The 20,816-nt window shown below is 45.1% G+C and overlaps 1 protein-coding gene across 1 annotated transcript; it reads right to left on the reverse strand.

Moving 5' to 3' along the window:
* Positions 1-228: 228 nt before the first annotated feature.
* On the reverse strand, positions 229-3,104 carry LOC104594011 (putative pectinesterase 63). Its single transcript, XM_010254129.2, has 4 exons — positions 2,564-3,104; positions 2,186-2,392; positions 1,077-1,312; positions 229-451 (listed from the first exon to the last, which is right to left on the reverse strand). The coding sequence occupies exons 1-4, from the start codon at positions 3,071-3,073 to the stop codon at positions 292-294; spliced, it is 1,113 nt and encodes a 370-aa protein (XP_010252431.1). The 5' UTR covers positions 3,074-3,104; the 3' UTR covers positions 229-291.
* Between the last annotated feature and the right edge of the window lie 17,712 nt (positions 3,105-20,816).

Consider the following 20,816-nt stretch of genomic DNA (forward strand, 5'->3'; position numbering starts at 1 on the left):
TTTTCTTTTCTCTTATTTTTTTGTGGCTTTTTAATTTCTTTCTTTTCACGTGATCTGCATCAATAATATGAGATCGGCTTCTATTAGGGCAAACCGGTGGCTTGTATTGGGAATATCTATCCATGAAATAAAGTACATAGGTACTGAGATATTTTCAATGCAAGACAGTAAAATTAAGCTGCTCGAACGGATTTTGCCCTTACTGAAACGGAAGAAGAAGAAGAAGACTTTGAAACTTCAACGTTTGAATATATATTAGATAATGAAGATACATTATTAGACCAGACTTCTTTACAGTACGGGAGGAGGGAGAAGCCAAGTAATGCCGTGAATGTAGGTCAAACTCAAGAAGGGCTCAGCTTCTTGTTTGGTTAGTAATTTCACAAAAGGCACACGTCTCTTCGTGGCTGCCCCTGGACCCTTGCACTCGTACTCTCCATAGAAAACAGTCCTGTGCAATGATAAACCATACAGTTTCAGCTATCAACTATTTAAACCTGAAATAGTTTATTAATATATTTAATTGACAATTGTGCTCCATGGTTATTTCTTATTTAGTGCATAGCCATAAAAGGGATAATCATCAATGTATGTCCCTCTAGCTATGTTAATAATGAAATTAAGATGTAGTCTCTTAATACAATGTTTTTAAAATCAGACCGAACTGGATGGTTGGACTAGAAAAATTGGAATCAGTTATCTGATCAGTTCTGTTTTATTCTAAAATTTTTTTTTGGCCAAAAATTATTGATTTGGTCAATGAATCATTAACACTAGTGGCTGAATTTGACAATCATTCGACCCAAAAATGGTTTTTGGTCGTTTCTGGATTTTTATTTTATTTTTGTCAAAATAGGCTGTCTATTCAGACCGGACAATCAAACCATTCAACCCGAAAACCAGTCAGAACGGTTCCCTGTCTTATCCGGTTTTAAAAACCTTGTTTTAATATTTAGATAGAGTGAATTTTATGACAATTAGAATCATATCTTTCAGTTTCATCAGTTAATTAATATTATCCATCTTATTAATTAATAAGATTAGTTTAGTGAGTGCAGTGGCTATATAATACGTACTTATCACGGCTTGCTACTCCGAAGTTGGACCAGCCTTCAGCTTTGACGTGAGTGCCCATGTAAGTGTAAGCATACACAACCCTACCTCTATCTTTCCACGCCCGACCTAGATAAGTTTCTCCATTACCTGTAATTTTGCAATGAATAAAACTGTACCCGCTGTCGTCATCTACCCTCTCCCTTGCTTGTGCCGTGATAAAGGCGGTACGATTAGAAACCGAATGTAGCTCCGTGTTCTGCAAATTAAAACACTTCAACACTTGATAACAAACAAAAAACCACTATAGCAGCTTATTTATCAATGTTCTTTAATTTCTTAGATAAAAAAGATAATCACCCTTTTAGTTATAAAAATTTATTATTAAAATAGGTAATTTTGTCCCGTTTGACAATTTTTCAAGATAAGTGATACCACATGGAAAATGAATTTTTTGTACACCCTATATAAATCTGAAAAAAGAACATGAATATTTGAGCCAATGGAATCGAAATGCACTTTTTCCTCTCAAAATCCAAAAAAAGAACAGGCCCTTAATGTTATGCTTCACACTCAAAATCCAAAAAATGAGCACACCCTTAGGTTTTGTTCTTTTACAAAGAGGCTATTTACCCGGGTAAGTGCACTTACCCATATTCTTTATTGATAAATTTACCTAGGTAAATGAGGCCTCTCAACTTTCTCATATTCTTTTTTGCCTCACCCACTTTTTTGGGTAAATAGTTAATTTTTCTATATTGTCATTTTTACCCTTGGGCCCAAGTCCATGCATTTTAGATTATATTGTGTTAATGGGTATTTTTGACCTTATATTTTTAGCATTTATTCTCAACTTGAAACTTTAGTAAGAAGAGGCTGACATTTCCTTGGGTAAGTGATAAAAATCCTCAAAAATAAGTCTATACTTTTTAGATTATAGTGTCAATGGGTATTTTTGATATATTATATTTTTAACATTCATTCTCAAGTGGGAACCTTGTAACATTTTATTGCCTAAGTGATACCTAGAAAAAATATATTTACCATCAACCCACCTAAATCCTGAAAAATAAGGCAGGGGATTTGGTCGATGAGAGACGCACATATCACATATAGAGAGAGAGATGCATACCAAATAAATAGACTTGCCATTGCCGAAGATGTAATCAACGGTGCCTTCAATGTAACAGTCCTTGAAGAAATGCCTGCCTTTATCATCGCACAAGGTGTCTTGGAATCCAATGAAGCTGCATCCATAAAACGCAGCCATGTCGCCGGAGATCCTCATGGCCACTGCCTGAGCTCCTTCTCTCTTTCCATCAGGCTCCGGTGCAGAATTCTGAAAACCATTCAAAAATTAACAGAATCCTATGATCATCAAATCAATGGGTTCTAACTTCTATCTTAATTAATCGTAGACTATAAGAATAAGGCTTCTGGTCAATCTCAGACTCAGACCATGCATGCATGAGACATAAACGTTGATTATATATATAAAAAATAAACCGACCTTGAATATGATATTAACGGCCATGAAGTAATCAGACTCTACGATAACGCTAGCACTATCCACAGTCCCGTAGTCCTTGGCTGTCCCATGGTACACCAACGTCGGCTTGTCCTTGGGCAATGCAAAGAACGTAACGAAGGGCTGCGATCTATTCACCTTGATCTTTTCCTCAAACACACCGGGTCCTATCCACACGATGGTCCTCTTGGTGTTCCCTGCCGGAATAGTACTGATGGCCTCCGTCACCGTCCTGAAGTCGCCGGCGCCATTTTTCCTCACCTTGATCACTCTTCGACTTGCCTCGGCAGCCTTCAGAGCCGGCTCGAGAGCAGTGTCCACACCTTCTCTGAGCTCTTCTTTCCGTGCAACATAGGCCTGAATATGCTTTTGGATCCAACGATCTATTTCAGTTTCTCCTTGGGAGAGGGCGGTACTTGGGACCTCGATGACAATCAAAAGAATGAGCAGTAAAGCTTTAACAGCGGTACTGGATGTCACCTTTCCGGCCATATTTTCTGACCGGAGGTGAGCTCCGTCATGGGAAGGGAAGGGATGGTAACTTTATAGGCTAAAAGTTCTAACTAGATTGTGAAATAAAGCGCACATTACGGCCACATTCCGTTGCGTGGTTGGCATTTGGCAACTTGGGAATAGTGAGGATCTTCTGTTAATCTGTTATGGATATGAAAGGAATGTTGGTTGAGCAGATTATTCGCATAACCTATTCCACCCTTCGTCCCTTCCCAATAAACAAGGAAAGAAAATGGGCATCAGGTTTGATCGGTTACTGGTTCCTAAACGATTTGGATTTGGAGCCGGTGCATAGTTGAATCAATAGTATACATTTATTTCCCAGTGCGGATGCTAAGAACCGGATCCAACCCAAATTGATGGAAAGTTAGAAACCACACTTGATCCTTTAATTTGAAAAATATCTAATTATAGCAAATATACATGTATATGGGTTTGGAGCGGAACCACACCCGATTCATTTAATGATTAGTTATGAGTTCAAAGCATATTTCCGCCATGTATTGCGCCATGTATTGGAAACATTTTCCCATGATAGTATCAGAATTTATGATGTCATCATCAGAAGATATTCCCAATATTCCTCGTGCTGTGGAATATTGTGGGGTGGAGATGTGAATTCGTTATTTGTGGTGATAAGGGACTTGGGAAGGAATTTGGATCGGTCTCAATAAATGGTATCCTAGTCATACATCGGGAACATCTCCTTATCCTTCATGGTGAAATGCGGTCGGCAATGATTTGTTGGGTTGTTGTTGGGACATATCCAAAGTCCTTATAAAGGAGGTGATGAAGGGTGATTTGTCACGACCTAGAAAGAAGGGGATACGTAGGCGCGATATGATCGAGGGGTGACAATTCAGCCAGGCGAACCCAGTTCGTTACATTCAGAGTTCAGGTATTCAGCCACCTTGGCCTAAAAAACCACCTCGGTGTAGAGGCACCTCGACACCCAATCCAGTTCGGGACTAAAGAATGAAAGTGCCAAATCGGAGATAATGAGCCGAAACGCTACATAACCGACTACAAAGGCCTCTCCAACAGATCCCGAATTTCTCGAGATTACGATGAGTCAACAGATCCCAAATTTCCCGAGATCACGATGAGAACTCGTCCCGGATCCGCCTGAATCAGAGGTAAACGATAAACCTTATCAACATATTACTCTCCTTCAAAAACGGAACAAACCTTATCTCCACAGCCTGGAGATCCCGGAGATCTTTCGTAAGGCCAACGACTACTCCAGTATAGACTTGTTCATGGGTCGGGCCGGGCCGGGCTTGGGTCGGGCTTTTACTCTTTATTAACAAAAAAATATTAGGCCCGAGCCCGAGCCTGGCCCGACCAACGGGCCTACCACTTCGGCCTGAGCTCGGCCCTAATAAAAAGGCCGAAGCTCGAGCCCGAAGCCCGAAGCCCGACCTAATAAAAGAAATTCGAATTTTTCCCTATTCAAATGGCCATTATCTATTTTAATTCAGATATTTTTTCCCCTATTTAAATGAACAATGGGCCTACAAGTGAATCAACAACCTTCTTAAATCAAAAAATTTATTCAAATGGACATCACATAGGGCTTTTACTTAGGTTTAAGTATAGGTCGAGCCGGCTCGGGCTTGGACCGGGCTATTTTGGCAAAGCCCGAGCTCGGCTCGAATTTTATGCGAGCCGGGCTTTTTGGCCCGAGGTTAAGCCCGCGGGCCAAAAAGCTTGTTCAAGCCCGTCCGAGGGCCGTCGGGCCACCCGGCCCATGAATAGGTCTACTCCAATATATAAATACATGAAACCTCAAGGTAAAGGTACGTGTGATTACTCTACTCACTAGCACTCAAGCTCTCAAGCATTCAGCTCGCATTCACAGCATAAGTACTGACTTAAGCATCGGAGTGACCTTACCGGGTTAGCTACCCCGGATTCTCCGATCCACTATTTTGCAGATTAATCCAGCTCGCTGCCCAATTGGAGTTCGGATTGCCTTCTAGCTAGGAGTAGCCAGATCGCGCACCATCAATTTGGCGTCGTCTGTGGGAACCGTTCGGAAGGTCATCCCTATCTCTTTATAGTTTCAAACTCAATCTCAACCTCAATGGCATCTTCTAGCCACACCGGAAAAAGTACTGAGATGAACGTCATCGGGGGTCAAGCTCAGCAATCAACCTTCCCCCAAGGTCCTACGGTATGCATCGGCCAGTTCACAATTCTGCTCATAGTGTCCGGAGTTCCGTCACTGTCCGCACCACAGAGCACACAAGTGAGTGTCCCACTTCCCCCAATGGTGGGCGCAACTTTCTCTGAGCCATCCGTGGTTCCCCCCGGAATCGGGCATTCCCAGTTCCATGACCTCGTTCAGTGCATCCGGGCAATTCAGATCCAGATGCAGCAAGTCCAACAGTTCCAGCAGTATCATCACCAGTTCCCTCCACTACAGCCAAACCAGAAGTCGGTTCCACCCCGACACCTAGGGCCCTGTCAGGGCCAGAACCCGAATCGGCCCGGAACCAACCAGAACATCAGCCGATCTCCCCATCGGAGTGAAGAGACCTCGCAAGTACCGATTCCTCTCAGAAGTCAGGTTTTGCCCCGTGGGAGGAGAGATGGTCAGCACACTCCTCCAGTCTCGCAAGGAAATCTCATAAACAGGTCCGGGGATAGTCAGCCCAACAGGACCAATCCGCCTTGGAGTTCGAGGTGCGAACTTGAGACAAGACCTCTCCGTCCCTTGTGATAGCCAGTTCAAGCCCCACAACCAAGAGAATCCAACGAGAAGGAACCAGGATCTACCTCGCGACAAGGCCAAAGTACCAGACTAGACTGAAGTCTGCAGCACCAACGCCGAGCCGATGAAGAAGCAGCAGCGGCGACGTCACAAAACATGCCTTCCCTCGGCCAGGAACAGCCCTCCGGCGAAGCCAGGCCAGCAAGAAGAGCAAGCCAAAGGAAAGGAAGAAGCGAGCTCGGTGGCTACGAAGAATGTGCCCGCACTACTTTGTCGGTCATCCCCTCTATCTCTCGAGCTCTTGGCAACTCAATGTCAAAAGATTTTAAGATGTCCCCGTTAGACAAGTAAGACGGGTCGTTCGACCCCAACGACCATGTAGACTCTTTCTAGTCTCAGATGCACCTAGCAGGGGCTGATGAGTCCTACATGTGTGTGGCCTTCTCCACTACGTTTAAGGGGGTAGTCCGAACTTGGTATCAAAACCTCGCACCGGGCTCCATCAAAAGCTGGTCCTAGTTTGCCGACCTGTTTACTGCGCACTTCATTACCAGCAAGAAGTGTCTGAAATCACAGGAATGCCTTCTAAATGTGGTTCAGAGGGAAGGATAATCAATTAGAAGCTACAAAAAACGTTTCAACGACACTTGTTTGTAGATACCGGACCTCGACCTGACGGTATGACTCACTACAGCAAAGAAAGGAATCACCCATAAAGAGTTTAAGTGGCATGTGGTATCTAACAAACCAAAGGACATCACCGAATTTCTCAAGTTAGCAGATCAGTTCATCGGTACCGAGGAGGAGATCAATCAAAAGATCGACAACCCACCGCCGGAAAAGAGGAAGAGAGAGACTGAAGGAACGAGTAATGGTGGGCAGAAAAGGAAGAAAAAGTCCCCGAGCAAGGGAAGAAGCAAGTCAAGAAGTCGGTCCCCCTCACGAACTCGCAAGTCAAGTCGGCGCTCCAGGACCCCACCTATGGAGAGAACGAGCTACACGCCTTTGAATGCTAAGCGATGAGAGATCTTAATGGCTACTAAGGACTCCTCCTTCGTCAAATGGCCTCCCAGGCTAAGGGGAGACCCAGCAACAAGAAACCCAAATGTTTACTACCATTTCCACCGAGATCATGGACACAACACAGAGAATTGCAAGAATCTCCGCGATGAGATCAAGGAACTTATCCACCGCGGATACCTGAAAAACTTCATCTTGCGAGAAGAGAGGGGACAAGCAGATCGGTAGGCAGATCGACAGGGGGACCAGAAGAGGAATGGCCCCGAGGTCAATAGGCAAAATTAGCAACCACCACGACAATTGCTAGAGGAAAGACCGATTCGTGGGGTAATTAACATGATCACCAGCGGGTCCATCATCGTCGGATGTACATCAGAAGCTGGGAGAACCTCGGTCCGTGAGTTAGAGAATGAAGGGAAGAACCCGCCAAAGCGACCTCGGCTCGAAGAACCGATCTACTTCACTAAGGACGATGCGCATGAGATCCAATACCCCCACGATGATGCCTTAGTGGGGAAGTTAAGAATTAATGACTTCGAGATAAAGCGCATCTTGGTGGACTCAGATAGCTCAGCAGATATACTCTTCAAGGAGACCTTCGACAAACTATAGTTACAACAGAGCGACTTGAAACCGATAGATACTCCTTTGGTAGGGTTCAGCGGCGAGGAGGTCAGACCTCTTGGTCGAATCACAGTACCCGTGGAAGCCGGTACGTGGCCAAACATCGTGCGATTTCAGCACACATTCCTGGTAGTCGCGACTCCCTCCCCCTACAGCGCCATAGTAGGTCGGCCCATCACGAATGTTCTACGTGCGATAGTATCCACTTACTATTTGGCGATGAAGTTCCCAACTGATTACGAAGTGGGAGTCGTGCGAGGTGACCAACTCGAATCACGTAAATACTACGTGGCTGCCCTAAAAGAAAAAGCAAAGCTAGCAGAGGATGTCGAGCTCGAGCGACCAGTAGAATATACCGACGAGCGAGCTGCCCCGAAAGAGGAGACGGTCCACATACCAGTCTCTGCCGCTAAACCGGCCAAGACTCTCCAGATCGATGCCTCGATCAACGAACCACTCCAAACTTAGCTAGTAAGTTTCTTACTTGAAAATTTAGATATTATTGCTTAGTCCACAGCAGAAATGCCTGGAATTGATCCAAAAATTATAACTCACAAACCTAATATCGACCCCTAGTTAGGCCAGTAAGATAGAAGAAACGCAACCTCACCCCGGAACGTTGGAGGGTAGTCGATGAAGAGGTTGGGAAGCTCCTCGCGGCAGACTTCATCAGGGAAGTCCATTACCCGAGCTAGGTGGCTAACCCGGTTCTGGTCAGAAAAGCCAATGGCAAATGGTCCATGTGTGTCGACTACACCGACATAAACAGAGCCTGCCCGAAAGATTTCTTCCCGCTACCCAAGATCGATCGCCTAGTGGACGCAACCTTAGGGTATGAGTTGTTGAGCTTCCTAGATGCCTATTCCGTTTACAACCAGATTAGGATGGATCCTATTGACGAAGATAAAATCGTTTTCATAACTGAGCTCGGGTTATATTATTACAGGGTCATGCCCTTCGGATTAAAAAATGCTGGGGCAACATTCCAATGCCTTGTAAATAAGATTTTTGAGCTGTTAATCGGCAATAAAGTAGAATGTTATGTTGATGATGTGGTCGTGAAGACCCTTCTCGCACAGAAAGTGTTAAGGCAAGGCTATTATTGGTCCACGATGAAGGTAGATGCACTCGAGCTCGTCAAAAAGTGTGACAGGTGATAGAGGCATGCCAACATTCACCATCAACCTGCTGCTGATTTGAAATACCTCACCAGCCCGTGGCCCTTTGCGTAATGGAGAATCAACATCCTTGGTCCTTTCCCGCCAGCAACAAGGCAGAGGAGGTTCTTGGTTGTAGCAGTAGATTATTTTACGAAGTGGGTAGAAGCCGAACCCTTGGTAACGATCACAACCCGTAACATATAGAATTTCTTCTGGAAAAGCATAGTATATCGCTTCGGACTACCTCGAGTGATGATATTCGACAATGGGAAGCAGTTCAAAGATGTTAAGTTTCAAAACTGGTGTGCCGAAATGGGGATTCAACAAAATTTTACCTCGGTGGCACACCCCCAGGCAAACGGGAAAGCATAAGTGACTAACAGAGCGATACTTCGTGGATTGAAAGCTCACTTAGCCCAAGCCAAGGGATTGTGGGTAGACGAACTGCCTAGTGTCCTTTGGGCCTACCGAACTACTATTAAGACCGCAATGGGTGAGACACCTTTCAACCTCATGTATAGTACAAAAGCGGTGATCCCATCAGAAATAGAGGTGCCCACATTACGATTGGAGGCTTATGATGAGGAAACAAACGATGACGAGCTCCATACCAACCTAGACCTGGTAGAGGAGGTACAAGACTTGGCTTACATTCAGACTGTAGCTTACCAACAAAGAGTAGCTCGGTACTATAAAGCCCGAGCCAGAAAATGACACTTTCGTGTCGGCGACCTGGTTCTTTGGAAGGTTATGGTACCTGAGCCCGGCATAGGTAAGCTCGGACCGAACTGGGAAGGTCCGTACCGTGTAAAATGGGTATTCGGGGAAGGCACATATGAGCTCGAGACTTTGGAAGGGAAGCAGGTACCTCGAGCATGGAATATCGATAACCTAAGAAGGTACTACTTATGAACTTATAACTCCAAGGCAAAATTTCTTCAAGTCTACGTGACCACCGAACTGATCAAGAAAGACGACTAACTGGAGAGAGGACTGCGAGTCACTCCCAAATGCCTAAGGGCTATGGCGCCGAGCTGACAGAAGACATTGGCACTACGATAAGTCCTAGTCGCCTCCTCGGCATAGGCAGACAACTCCTAGTCGCCTCTTCGGCATAGGCAGACAAGTCCTAGTCGCCTCTTCGGCATAGGCAGACAAGTCTTAGACGCCTATGAGGCATGGACAGATCGGGTGCAAACCCTACGGTGTCTAATTCACCTTGGCGTACAACAACGTAAGGTTAATCCGACCAAGAGTCAATCTCGTCAGCTCGGTACTTAAGGATGACCAGCACTTAGGCAAATGAGTGACACAGGCATAGACAGATCAGGTATGTACCTTACAGTGTCTGCTCACCCTGGCATACAATGGCAATTAGATTATTCCTACTAGTGTCGAGCTCACCAGCTTGGGAGCAACCTATACTTAGAAAAAAGTTCACTCTTATTTGGTTTAGTTCGCCAGCTCGGGAGTAATCTACACTTAGAAAAAAATTGCACACAAAGATTGCAAAACACTTGTATTTCATTAATATAGAACTTCATGTATAAAACAAAAAACTACTACACCGAGCTCAAAGGCCCAGGATATACAATGTATGTAGGGGGGTCCAAGAAAAGATGCCTCAATCACTTCGGGGCTCTTCATCCTTATTGGAGACTTCGGCAGGAGGATCTGTCTCAACACGGTCCTCACCAGCACCGGTCTCCTCTTCCTCGTTAAGCAGGTCGTCATCACTCTCCGCTTCGGAGTCCAGATCTTTCGCAGCTTTGATGGCCATCTCCTTGGTGATCTTTGATGTGATTATGGCGCTGAGGTCGATGTGGGGAAATTAGCGTCGAGTCAACCACCTGCTAAGTTTGAATCCCTTGCGGTAACCCATTGTCCCTGCCTCGACCAGCCTTTCCCGAAGCTCCATTGAGGACTTGTACTCCTCAACAGCCTTAACCTTGGTCTCCTCCATCGCCTAGAGCAGTAGTTCGGTTCGTTCCTTCACGTGGGCCTCAAGGTTCTCGACCTCCCTCTTCAATGCCGCTTCATGCTCCTCGAGCTCCTTCTTCTCTGACATCAGCAGAGTTAGCAACTCCTTAGCTCATGCGTCGTTCTTTAGTTGGTTGATTTCATTGCGAGCTAAGTTTAGTTCGACGTGGGCACCTCAGACTGATAAGCCAAGGCGTGGATGGAGGAGTTCACCTGCCAAGAGAAGAAAACAAGTATAAGTATAGAAAAAATCTAAGTACGAGACAATTTGGAAGACAAGTTCAAGAACATACCGCCATACAGTGTGTAGCCGCACGGGCCTCGAGCTGAGCGACTGGAAAGTCGGCCCAATGAGCAACCTCCTTAGTGAACACTGCATCCTTGCTCAGGAGAAGGTCAAACTTTGGAGTCAAAATGCTCCGAACTGGAGCATCGCTGCCCGAAGAAGTGGCGGTCACTAGGACGGGCTCTAAAGACGTAGCCTCCTCGGGCATGCGGGGTGGGTTGGGCTTGTCCGAGTCCGCCTCAACTAGATCGATCACAGGAGGCTGCTCAGTAGTTGGTGGGTGCTCGAGCTCAGGAACAGCAGCCTCAGTTGTGGCTGCTTCACTCTCGACACGAGCCTTTTTGGAGTCTCTCTTCTTCTTTTTCCCTTTCTTCATGCTCCCGAAGAGCTCATCGGCAGGGATGTCGTTCATGGCAGCTGCAATGAAAATGAGCTAAGTCAGATATAGAACCAAAGTAAAACGAATAGAAAAAGTACAGCAAACAGCGACCTACCAGGAGGACTCAAGCCGGCCTGCACGAGCTTCTCCTCGGTCACGAAATCTTCGAACTTCAGGCCGAGCTCTGCCTAAGACCGGACCTCCTCCCTTGTCTTCAGGTCCAGTCTAACGTCGGGGTCTTGAATGGCTACCCTCCAATGAGTCGGGAAGGGCCACCCCTCGATGTTGCAGACTACGAAGTAATGCCTCTTCTAGGTTGGGACCTTTTTAGGGAGCTCGTGCAATAGTTTGTATCCAGGACGAGGTGACAAGTAGTAAGTTCGCCTGTGCTCGGGCAGAACACAGGACAAATTTTTCTTAATGGAAAGAATTGAAGAAAAGACATCGAGGTCAAGGGGACGGTTGTAGTCATGGAAAAGAGAAATGGTCCCTACGGTGTTACGGATAGAGTTTGGGTGTAGCTGATCTATGGTAATGTTAAAAAATCTAACAATCTCGATTATAAGGGGGTGAAGTGGAAGACGCAGACCAGTTACGAGCTACTCCTTGAAGATCACGATCTCATTGTGATCATGATTCCAAGGAAAGTTTCCTAAGGGGATGCTATATACAAGGTCGTTAGAGAGTCTGTACCGGGCTACTAAGGCTAGGAACCTGTCCACCGTCATTATCGACGGGTCAAAGTTGTCTGGCAACCGACCTCAGTGTGAGGTGGAAGCCAAGTTACCCGAGGCCTCTCGCTCTCGTCGAGGTGAGTTCACCTCGAGCAGACTGAGGACCGTGTCCTGTCTCGAAGTGACCACCTTGGCAGGACGAGGATCCACGATCTGAGCCAAGGTACCCACATCGACCCCAGTGGACTCACTGCTCCCGTCTAAAAGACTATCTAAGCTAAATCTAGACATATTAAAGGAAAAGACAACGGAATCAAAAGGAAAAAAGGCAACTTCAGACCCAGAAAGAGCTGACACCGAACTGGAAGACTTGAGTGCGACTTCAAAAATTGCGGATTTGCGGACACGTGACGAGGAAAATGGGCCCTTTGGCCCCTATTTATAGCCAGCATATCCGGGAATCAATGGTCAAGATCAACATGATCCAACGGCTCCTAAGGAAACCGGTTGCACGCCCCCCGAGGTTGAAATTGATTTAGCACGTGTTTTGACATCTGCGGAGTTTATAAACAGTGTGACGTCCGCGCATGGCTGAGATGCGATCTGGGTCATTTCGTGGTTGAGCCAGGTGGTTGAACAGGCCCGATCAACGGTTCGCCCTTCATGTCGTCTAGACTTCGTGCCAAATCCACCTGGACTCGCCATGAACTCCCCGCACCGGGTTAGGACCCCTGGCACGAGGAATGGGGGGCAATTGATGAAGGGTGATTTGGCACGACCTAGCAAGAAGGGGACACATAGGTGCAATCTGATCGAGGGGTGACAAGTCAACCAGGCGAGCCCAGTTCGTTACATTCAGAGCTCGGGTATTCAGCCCCCTCAGCCCAAATAACCACCTCGATGTAGAGGCACCTCGACACCCAATCCAGTTCGGGACTAAAGAATCAAAGTGCCAGATCAGAGCTAATGAACCGAAACGCTACATAACCAACTCCAAAGGCCTCCCCAATAGATCCTGAATTTCTCGAGATCACGATTAGCCAACAGATCCCGAATTTCCCAAGATCATGATGAGAACTCGTCCCGGCTCCGTCTGAATCGGAGGTAAACATTAAACCTTATCAACATATTACTCTCCTTCAAAAACGGAACAAACCTTATCTCCACAGCCCGGAGATCCTAGAGCTCTTTCGTAAGGCCCACGACTACTCTAGTATATAAAGACATGAAACCTCAAGGCAAAGGTACGCGTGATTACTCTACTCACTAGCACTCAAGCTCTCAAGCATTCAGCTCACATTCACAGCACAAGTACTGACTTAAGCATCAGAGCGACCTTGTCGGGTTAGCTACCCCGGGTTCTCTGATCCACTGTTTTGCAGATTGATACAGTTCGTCGCCCAGTTGGAATTTGGATCACCTTCCAGCTAGGAGTAGCTAGATCGCATACCATCAAGTGACTTTGGGCAAGTTGTGTCAAAGACTTGGGATCTGATCCCACCAATTCACAAAGTTTGAGGGGTTACGGGTTTCTTTGGAGGATGCCTGTATAGCCCTGTGGATACAAAACTTTGGATTTTTTTAGGTGAATTACAAATACTTCTCTATACTATAGGGTCTGTGATAAAGACCTCCCTGTACTTTGTTTTATGACAAAGACCCCCTTAACTGTTAAGTCATATGACAGAATGCATTAAATTATTAAAATACCCCACTAAATTTTTTCTATTTTCTTATTTTTACCCTTTTTCTCTTAAAACCTATTTAACCTATTGTTTCCCATATCATCGACAAGCTGTGTTTAGCTAGAGAGATCTGGGTCTAGCTACATGCACACCATGTGTTTATCTAGAGAGATATGGGTTCTCGGATCCCCCAAACGTAGCCCAGATGGACACCATGTGTTTCAGTGTACTAAAAATCAAACAATGTGGACATGGATAACCATAAATGCTTAGCAACCCAAGGCCGAAGTGTTACGGTTCAGCACAGGCTTAGCCTTGCCTACGCTTGGCAGGCTTACGTTAGGGACATGCCCGTCATTTTCGCCTGTAAGATTTTTGGGAGAACTGATGTCATCTTCAGGCAGACCACCAGAAGCTTAACGTACTCTTTGAGGAGGGGTGGTCGACCTCCTTGGGTGCCTAACCTTGGCACTCCTAGACCTTCATCCCCTTGCGGGGCGGCCCTGGTTAACGGCTAGCATGGCTACCAGGGTTCCTCATGGGCACACACTTGCTCATGGGGACAGTGTTGGACCGGCACTGCGCTACCGATACTCAAGGGAGGCTTGGCATGTGGGCCTGGCTCAAGCATGTCCCTTTACCTCGCCAGCCCCTTGCCCAAGCTGATTGAGCTATCCCGTTGCCCTTAGCGCACGGGTGTGTTCCGGCCCAAGCGGTTGCCTATCATCAGGGCACACAGGTGCCTGTCATCACCGGCATACAGGAGACCCTTCACAACGGTGCCAAGTCACCTAATCGGCGCATGGTCGCCTTCCATGATGGTTGTCCCCCTTTAGCACGTAAGCGGCGCCTCCCATGGACCGGTCTGAGCCAGGAGAGTGCCCCGGCCATTGGACTTGAGGTCATGATCCAGTGCTACTGACGTTGGTGGAGCCATCCCATCGGGCAACTCCTAGCCTCTAAGCGCAGAAAGGCTTGTCCTGGCCTGCCTTGGCCAGGACGCCGCACGGGTTTCTTCCGCTGTAGAACCACCCCCGTGACAGAAGGTCAATCTGTTTTGCATGGAATGGAAGCATGTTCGACAGCATAACTTTTGTTGAAAAGGCCATTGCAAATGAAAACAAGCCAGGTCTTGTCCATGCCGATCCAGCTTCTCTAAGTCCCGACGCCTTGCACCTTTCACTTGGGATTCTACAAGTCCTCGTTTGACAGAAAAACCCCCTGTACAATGCGTTCACGGAGAGCGAGCGCTGATTGCAGCGGCGGCGGATTCAAACTCGTCACCGATGCCTCCGCTTCCACCGGCGGAGGATTGCAGCGGCGTCCCTCTTTTGAAGACTCCTCTGTCACCGCTGAGGAGTGAACAACCCAAAAAAAGCATACATGCTTCCTCCAATAGCACCAGCATTCATGGTTAACTGGTCAATGAACCCAGCCGATTTGGGCTCCACACTTGATGTCTTGGCGTACTTCACCCCTAAACCCTCCCCGGGTGGCACGAATAACAGGGTATAGAAATTAAAAACAGCAGAATCGCAACTCAAAAACAGTAAGAAATCAAGAAAAAAAATGAGGGATTTCACTTACATGAATCGTAAAATCCTCCCCGGCTGCTCGTGCCTCCACTTAGATTCACCGCAGCCACCGCTGATTTTCAGGAATGGGAAAGATAACAGGGTATAGAGAGGGGAATTGGTGTTGATGCCCCTGATGAGAAGAAATGGGCCCTGTACTTTGTTTTGTGGTTTTCGTCATTGTGATGTTTCACTCTCCTCCTGCAGCACTTGCGGAGCCGGAGCCGCCTCCCCTGCAATACTTGCGGAGCCGGAGCTGGCATCACGTCCCACGGCCATAATACAGGGGTAGCATCGGAAGGGTAGTATACGAAGGTTGGGGATTAAAAAATATTGTAACAGCTTTTTTGGACGAAAGGTTAAGAAAAGGGATCTTTGTCTCACCGCGTCATAGTACAAGGGGTCTTTGTCATAAAATAAAATAAATATAAATCACAGGCTCCGTAGTAGAGGGGGTTTTTGTAATTTACCCTTTTTTTATCGCTACAAAACTTTGGATTGGCCCCGTAATTGGCTACCTGTTGCATATTTGAGTCTAGGGGCTCGACCATGTAAGGGAAAAGACATACTTAAAAATTTCTAACCGACCAACCCGTATCATAAAAGTAAAGAAGGCTCATCTTGGAAGGAGTATAAATACAAATATATTGAATGTAAAACTATGTATTTTATATATATTTATATTATAGATATTTGTATTTATAATTTTTCCAAATGAAGCACAGTGTTTCTGAAAATCACCGCCGAGACAACCTTACAAAACCTTGGCGCATGTGTCATCAAATTGGCCCATTAAATAAAGCATTGTCGACAGTTTGTCAAAAATTATTGGCTCATGCTTTAGTATACCAGCCATCATAAACCGCTAGGAAAAGTAGGAAAAAACAATTTTTTTTTAATTGTATTATAAATACCAATATAAGTACAAATAAAAGCACACCGCCGGCATATCCTGAAATTGGTATCTGTTTTCGCGGTTTGGAACCACCCAAGTTAAAATTGTTTGATCTGTACCAGAAGTTTAGACCATCGACACTAACGGCTTAGGTCAAGACTACCGGCTTAAACACCAAAGACCGTCGGCTTAGGTGGATTGGGCAATGGCCCGTTAATGGCTTCAGTCACATACTAAGGGAAAGACACCGACATAGCATTATAGAGAAAGAGTAGAAACCACCCAAGAAAATGTAACCAATCAACCCGCAGCTACTGAAATGAGGGAGAGATCTATCGTATGGACGCCAAAATAGCAGCGGAATAGGATGGACAAATTTCAAAAATTTCTCTCATCCCTTCCAACTAGGAATCATATTCCCTGATTTAGAATACAATATTCAAGGATCTAATCGAACCAAAAACCGAACCAGATCTAAACCAAAGAGAAAGGGAAGGGATATACCTGATCCGGAGAAGCAGTATCTCCCAACGTTGGTGTTCACGCACAAAGAATACTCCCAAGATCTGCTCCCACCGAAGATGATGCAGTGATACTGAAGCAGAACCAGTAGTGTTCGTCCTACGAACCAAATTCTTCACAAGAATTTGATGGAAGCAAAGAGAACCATACACAATCAGCCTTTCAGCAAAGACTGATATCAAGAACACCTTCTTGATCTTTCCCTCTCAGAGAGATCGAACTAGGCAGTGAATGGCGGCGGCGGTTGGAGGAGAACTCTAGAGATGAAGTTGGCGTATTTGCTTTTTTTCTCTCTAGAGCTTCTGAGATCCTATCTCAATTTTCAGGAGAAGAGTCTACTAAAACCCTTGGTTCGAATTCTAGTAATTCAAGAGTAGGGTTTTAGGAGAAGAGTCTACTAAAACCCTTGGTTCGAATCCTATCTCAATTAGCCTACTCCTGATCCTATCAAGAGATTACTAGATTCAAATCTTTATTTGAATTTAGTCACCAAGAGTGGATAGGGTCAAGACCCAATCCTTTGGCATGCCCTTATCTCAGATCCGCCCCTTTAAGTGGGTAATTAAAACACCCAGTTCGAAATGGGCTTTAGGCCCAATAAGTATTAAGTGCTCAACAGGCTTCCAAACTGCTGCCTAGTTGGGCTTCTTTGTAAGGCGTGGGACCCAAACATTGATCTACACATTAGCCACATGGGTTCGGCCCAGCCTTTGTTACAAGGCCTAGCCGAATTCACTGGAAAGCCCAATGAACCCCTTGAGCCCATCACATGGACTCTATAGGCCCAACACCTACACTAAGTGGTCCCTAGGCCAAGCCATCTTATAAAAACCCAGGGACTGTGGGCAGATGCAATATTAGCCCATCAGGTATAACCCTAAATGGCCTTACACTTAACCTCTCATCCCATAATGATCAAACACTGCCCAACAAGATAGGACATCTCCCTCGGCTGCAAGGAACAATGTTGCACTCTCTGCTCACATGCATCCCGGGAATTAAAACCATTTGCAAACATTTTGAAACCATACATATCTATATATCTTATATATAAATTTTGCAAAACAAAATTCCAACGATTGAAATCAATTGTCGGCAATTTGGCTTCCATCAGAGAGAGTGCGTCCCTGATCATTACCTTTGTCCGACAAAAGGGCTGATCATGTCACTACGATCACCCACTCAGATGAATTCTCAGACTGTCCCAACATACCCAAGTTTTGACCCCCGCTAAGGATCTCACTGATTGGCATATCAAAGACAGCCCAATCCAACACCCAGTGCAGTATCATAATCGAGTCTAGGGGTCAGGTGTAACTTTCCAGTTTTGCCCATCAATCTCCAAGGTCCAGGGCAATACTGGAAATCTGGTCCGATTCAAAGATTCAATTAATCCTATACTGCATGTGCCCTGAGTCTCACCCTGGCGGCTGAGACAAGTCACCCCAACACTTGGCAGCACACCAGTGTCAGCCTTGGCAGGATAAATCTCCCTAGACTTATCCAACGGCTGTGAACATTCTAAACTAACACGAGTCTCATTAAGTGTCCAGTTTAAAGGTCTTACACAGAAACATACCACACAACATGAATCAAACATGCACTTTATTCATTTACACTAAATGTCAAAAGTACATCAAAACTTATTGGGGCTAAGGGCATACAAAACAACCTAACAGCAACTATCAATGCAATACCATTTCTTATTTTTCTTCTCTACCATGCTCTTTGAAACCTTATCCTCATCCTTCTTCTCATCTTCGATGCCTATATATTTTGTATGAGTATCCTCATTAGAAATTTTTTCTATTTCAAAGACTTTTCTACACCCAGTATCGACATATTTGTCTATTTCTTCCTTGTTTCTACTTGTAAGTTTTTGATACCCTACTATCGATGTTAAACCAGAAGAAAGCTTCGAGCCTTTGACGATTTATGGTAATAGGTGGGATAAATGGTTTATATAACCTGAACTGTCCTCCGGAACAAAACTTCGCTTAGTTTGCATGATGCTCTCAAACCCTAACCCAAGATTTAACTAGTAGTTTTGGTTCTTCGAAGACCAAAACATTGTTTGTTGTTGCAACAACAACAAAACTACCAGTTAAATCTACGATTGAGCCACTGGAGCCCATGAAACAAATGAAAGGATAGACCTAGGCATGTTTTTATGCGGCAAGTGTTTTGCAATCTATGTGGTCATCATGGGCCCCACTGTAAGAAGCTAGACAATGGAGTATCAGGGTTCTTCTCCTTTTCAGACGATGGAGTTTTCAAACAGAGTTCTCCTTGAATTGATGGAGTTTGGGATGAGAGGTTGAAAGACGATAAAGAGATCGAAGGGAGGCTTTTGACAAGTTTCAAATAAGGTTATTTTTGTAAAATTGTATGTAAAATAATTTATAAAAGGGAATAATGGGCATTTGAAAAAAAAAATGATGCATTTATTTAATATTTTCCATTTGGGTCAATGACGTAAGGGAGGTTTTTGTCAAATTTTTTAAAAGTTCAGGGGAGATATTTGTTAAAATGAAAATAAAGAGGAGGTTTTTATGATTTTCAAAAACTTTAGGGGAGATTCTTAATTATATTTTACACTTAATAATTTGATATTTATACCACAAATAAATAAATTATATAATGTATGTCAAACCCTCTTCCTGCAATTTGACGCAAGTGGATTGGGCAATGGCCCGTTAATGGCTTCAGTCACATATTGAGGGAAAGACACCAACGTAGCATTATAGAGAAAGAGAGTGTAGGTATGTACAATTCACCCAGATCCTCAAAGAACACTCAGAAACTAAGAGTAACACCATAGAAGCACTTGCGAGTATCTTGCAATCAACCCCCACGCTGCAATTAACTTGCGGCACACCGCCACCATTGCGATGAACTCACAATGCATTAAGCAAAACCGCGATAAACCAGCAGTGCACCGAGTCTGGACACTGCTCGAACCCAAATAAACCCCAGAAAGACCCGTCCAAGAGACCCAAGCACACTTGGGTGTGCGATGAAGCCACACCTGCTACGACGTGCGATGAACTCACAACCCATGAGCCCACAGTGAGGCTCACGTGTGCCTGGACACGCAAACCCACAACAGCAAAGGACTTTGCGAGCCGCCATGTGGAATGACGAAGTACCAACTGCCGAGCGGTAACTTCATCGTTACCACATAAGATTAATCATGATGCGTAAAAAGGTAGTAGCACACGTGAGTAATGAGGGATCTCAAGGATAAGGAAAGCCAATCTCTAAGAAAATCCTCATGAGACACGTGGCGATGCCCTAGTAGCACATTCAATAATTGACAGCAAATCAAATATTTCCTTCCCTGATACGGAGCGAATACCTTCATTTCCTGCCTTTTAGGATATTGGGATCCCCTTCATAAATAGAGATCTTCCTAGCATTAGAACGGATCCGATCCCAAGCTATCTGTCACCTAGCATTCCTAGGGTACACCCCAAGTTTTCCCCTACTTTTCCTACATCCTCAACCTAAGAAGATCCTGCCTTCCCTTTTCACGAGACCCTTCTCTGTCTTTCAAAGAGACTGCTCTTTACCCCAACCAATCAACCTGCAACAACTATCGATGCAAGACCATTTCTTCTTTTTCTACTCTACCTTGCTCTTCAAAACTAATCCTTATCCTTCTTCTCATTTTTTATGCCTTTATATTTTGTATGAGTATTCTTGTTAGAAATTTTTTCCATTCCAGAGTCTTTTCTTCACCAAATGTCAACATATTTGTCCATTTCTTCCTTGTTTCTACTTGTAAGTTTCTAATACCCTACTATCAATGCTAAACCAGAAGAAAACATTGAGCCTTTGACGATTTATGGTAACAGGTGGGATAAATGGTTTATATAACCTGAACTGTCCTCTAAAACATAACTTCGCCTGGTTTGCATGATGCTCTCAATCCCTAACCCTAGATTTAGCTAGTAGTTTTGGTTCTTCGAAGACCAAAACACTGTTTTTTGTTGCAATAGCAACAAAACTATAGGTTAATTCTAGGATTGAGCCATCGGAGCCCATGAAACAGATGAAAGGCTAGGCCTAGGCAGGTTTTTATGCGGCAAGCGTTTTGCAACCTATATGGTCATCGTGGGTCCCACTGTAGGGGTGATCATTTCAGCCCGGCTTGGAAATTCCAATCTTGGGCCTGGGTTTCGTGTTTAGGCCCGGCCTGGGCCCA

The sequence above is a fragment of the Nelumbo nucifera genome, chromosome 5 (assembly GCF_055504915.1).
Source record: "Nelumbo nucifera cultivar China Antique chromosome 5, China Antique-T2T, whole genome shotgun sequence".
Taxonomy (NCBI): domain Eukaryota; kingdom Viridiplantae; phylum Streptophyta; class Magnoliopsida; order Proteales; family Nelumbonaceae; genus Nelumbo; species Nelumbo nucifera.

Coding starts and splice junctions, on each gene's coding strand:
- LOC104594011 (XM_010254129.2), bottom strand. CDS start 3,073: ATGGCCGGAAAGGTGACATCCAGTACCGCTGTTAAAGCTTTACTGCTC. Junction 1,313..2,185: donor ATGGCAAGTCTATTTATTTG/GTATGCATCTCT, acceptor TTTAATTTGCAG/AACACGGAGCTACATTCGGT. Junction 452..1,076: donor GGAGTAGCAAGCCGTGATAA/GTACGTATTATA, acceptor ATCATTGCACAG/GACTGTTTTCTATGGAGAGT.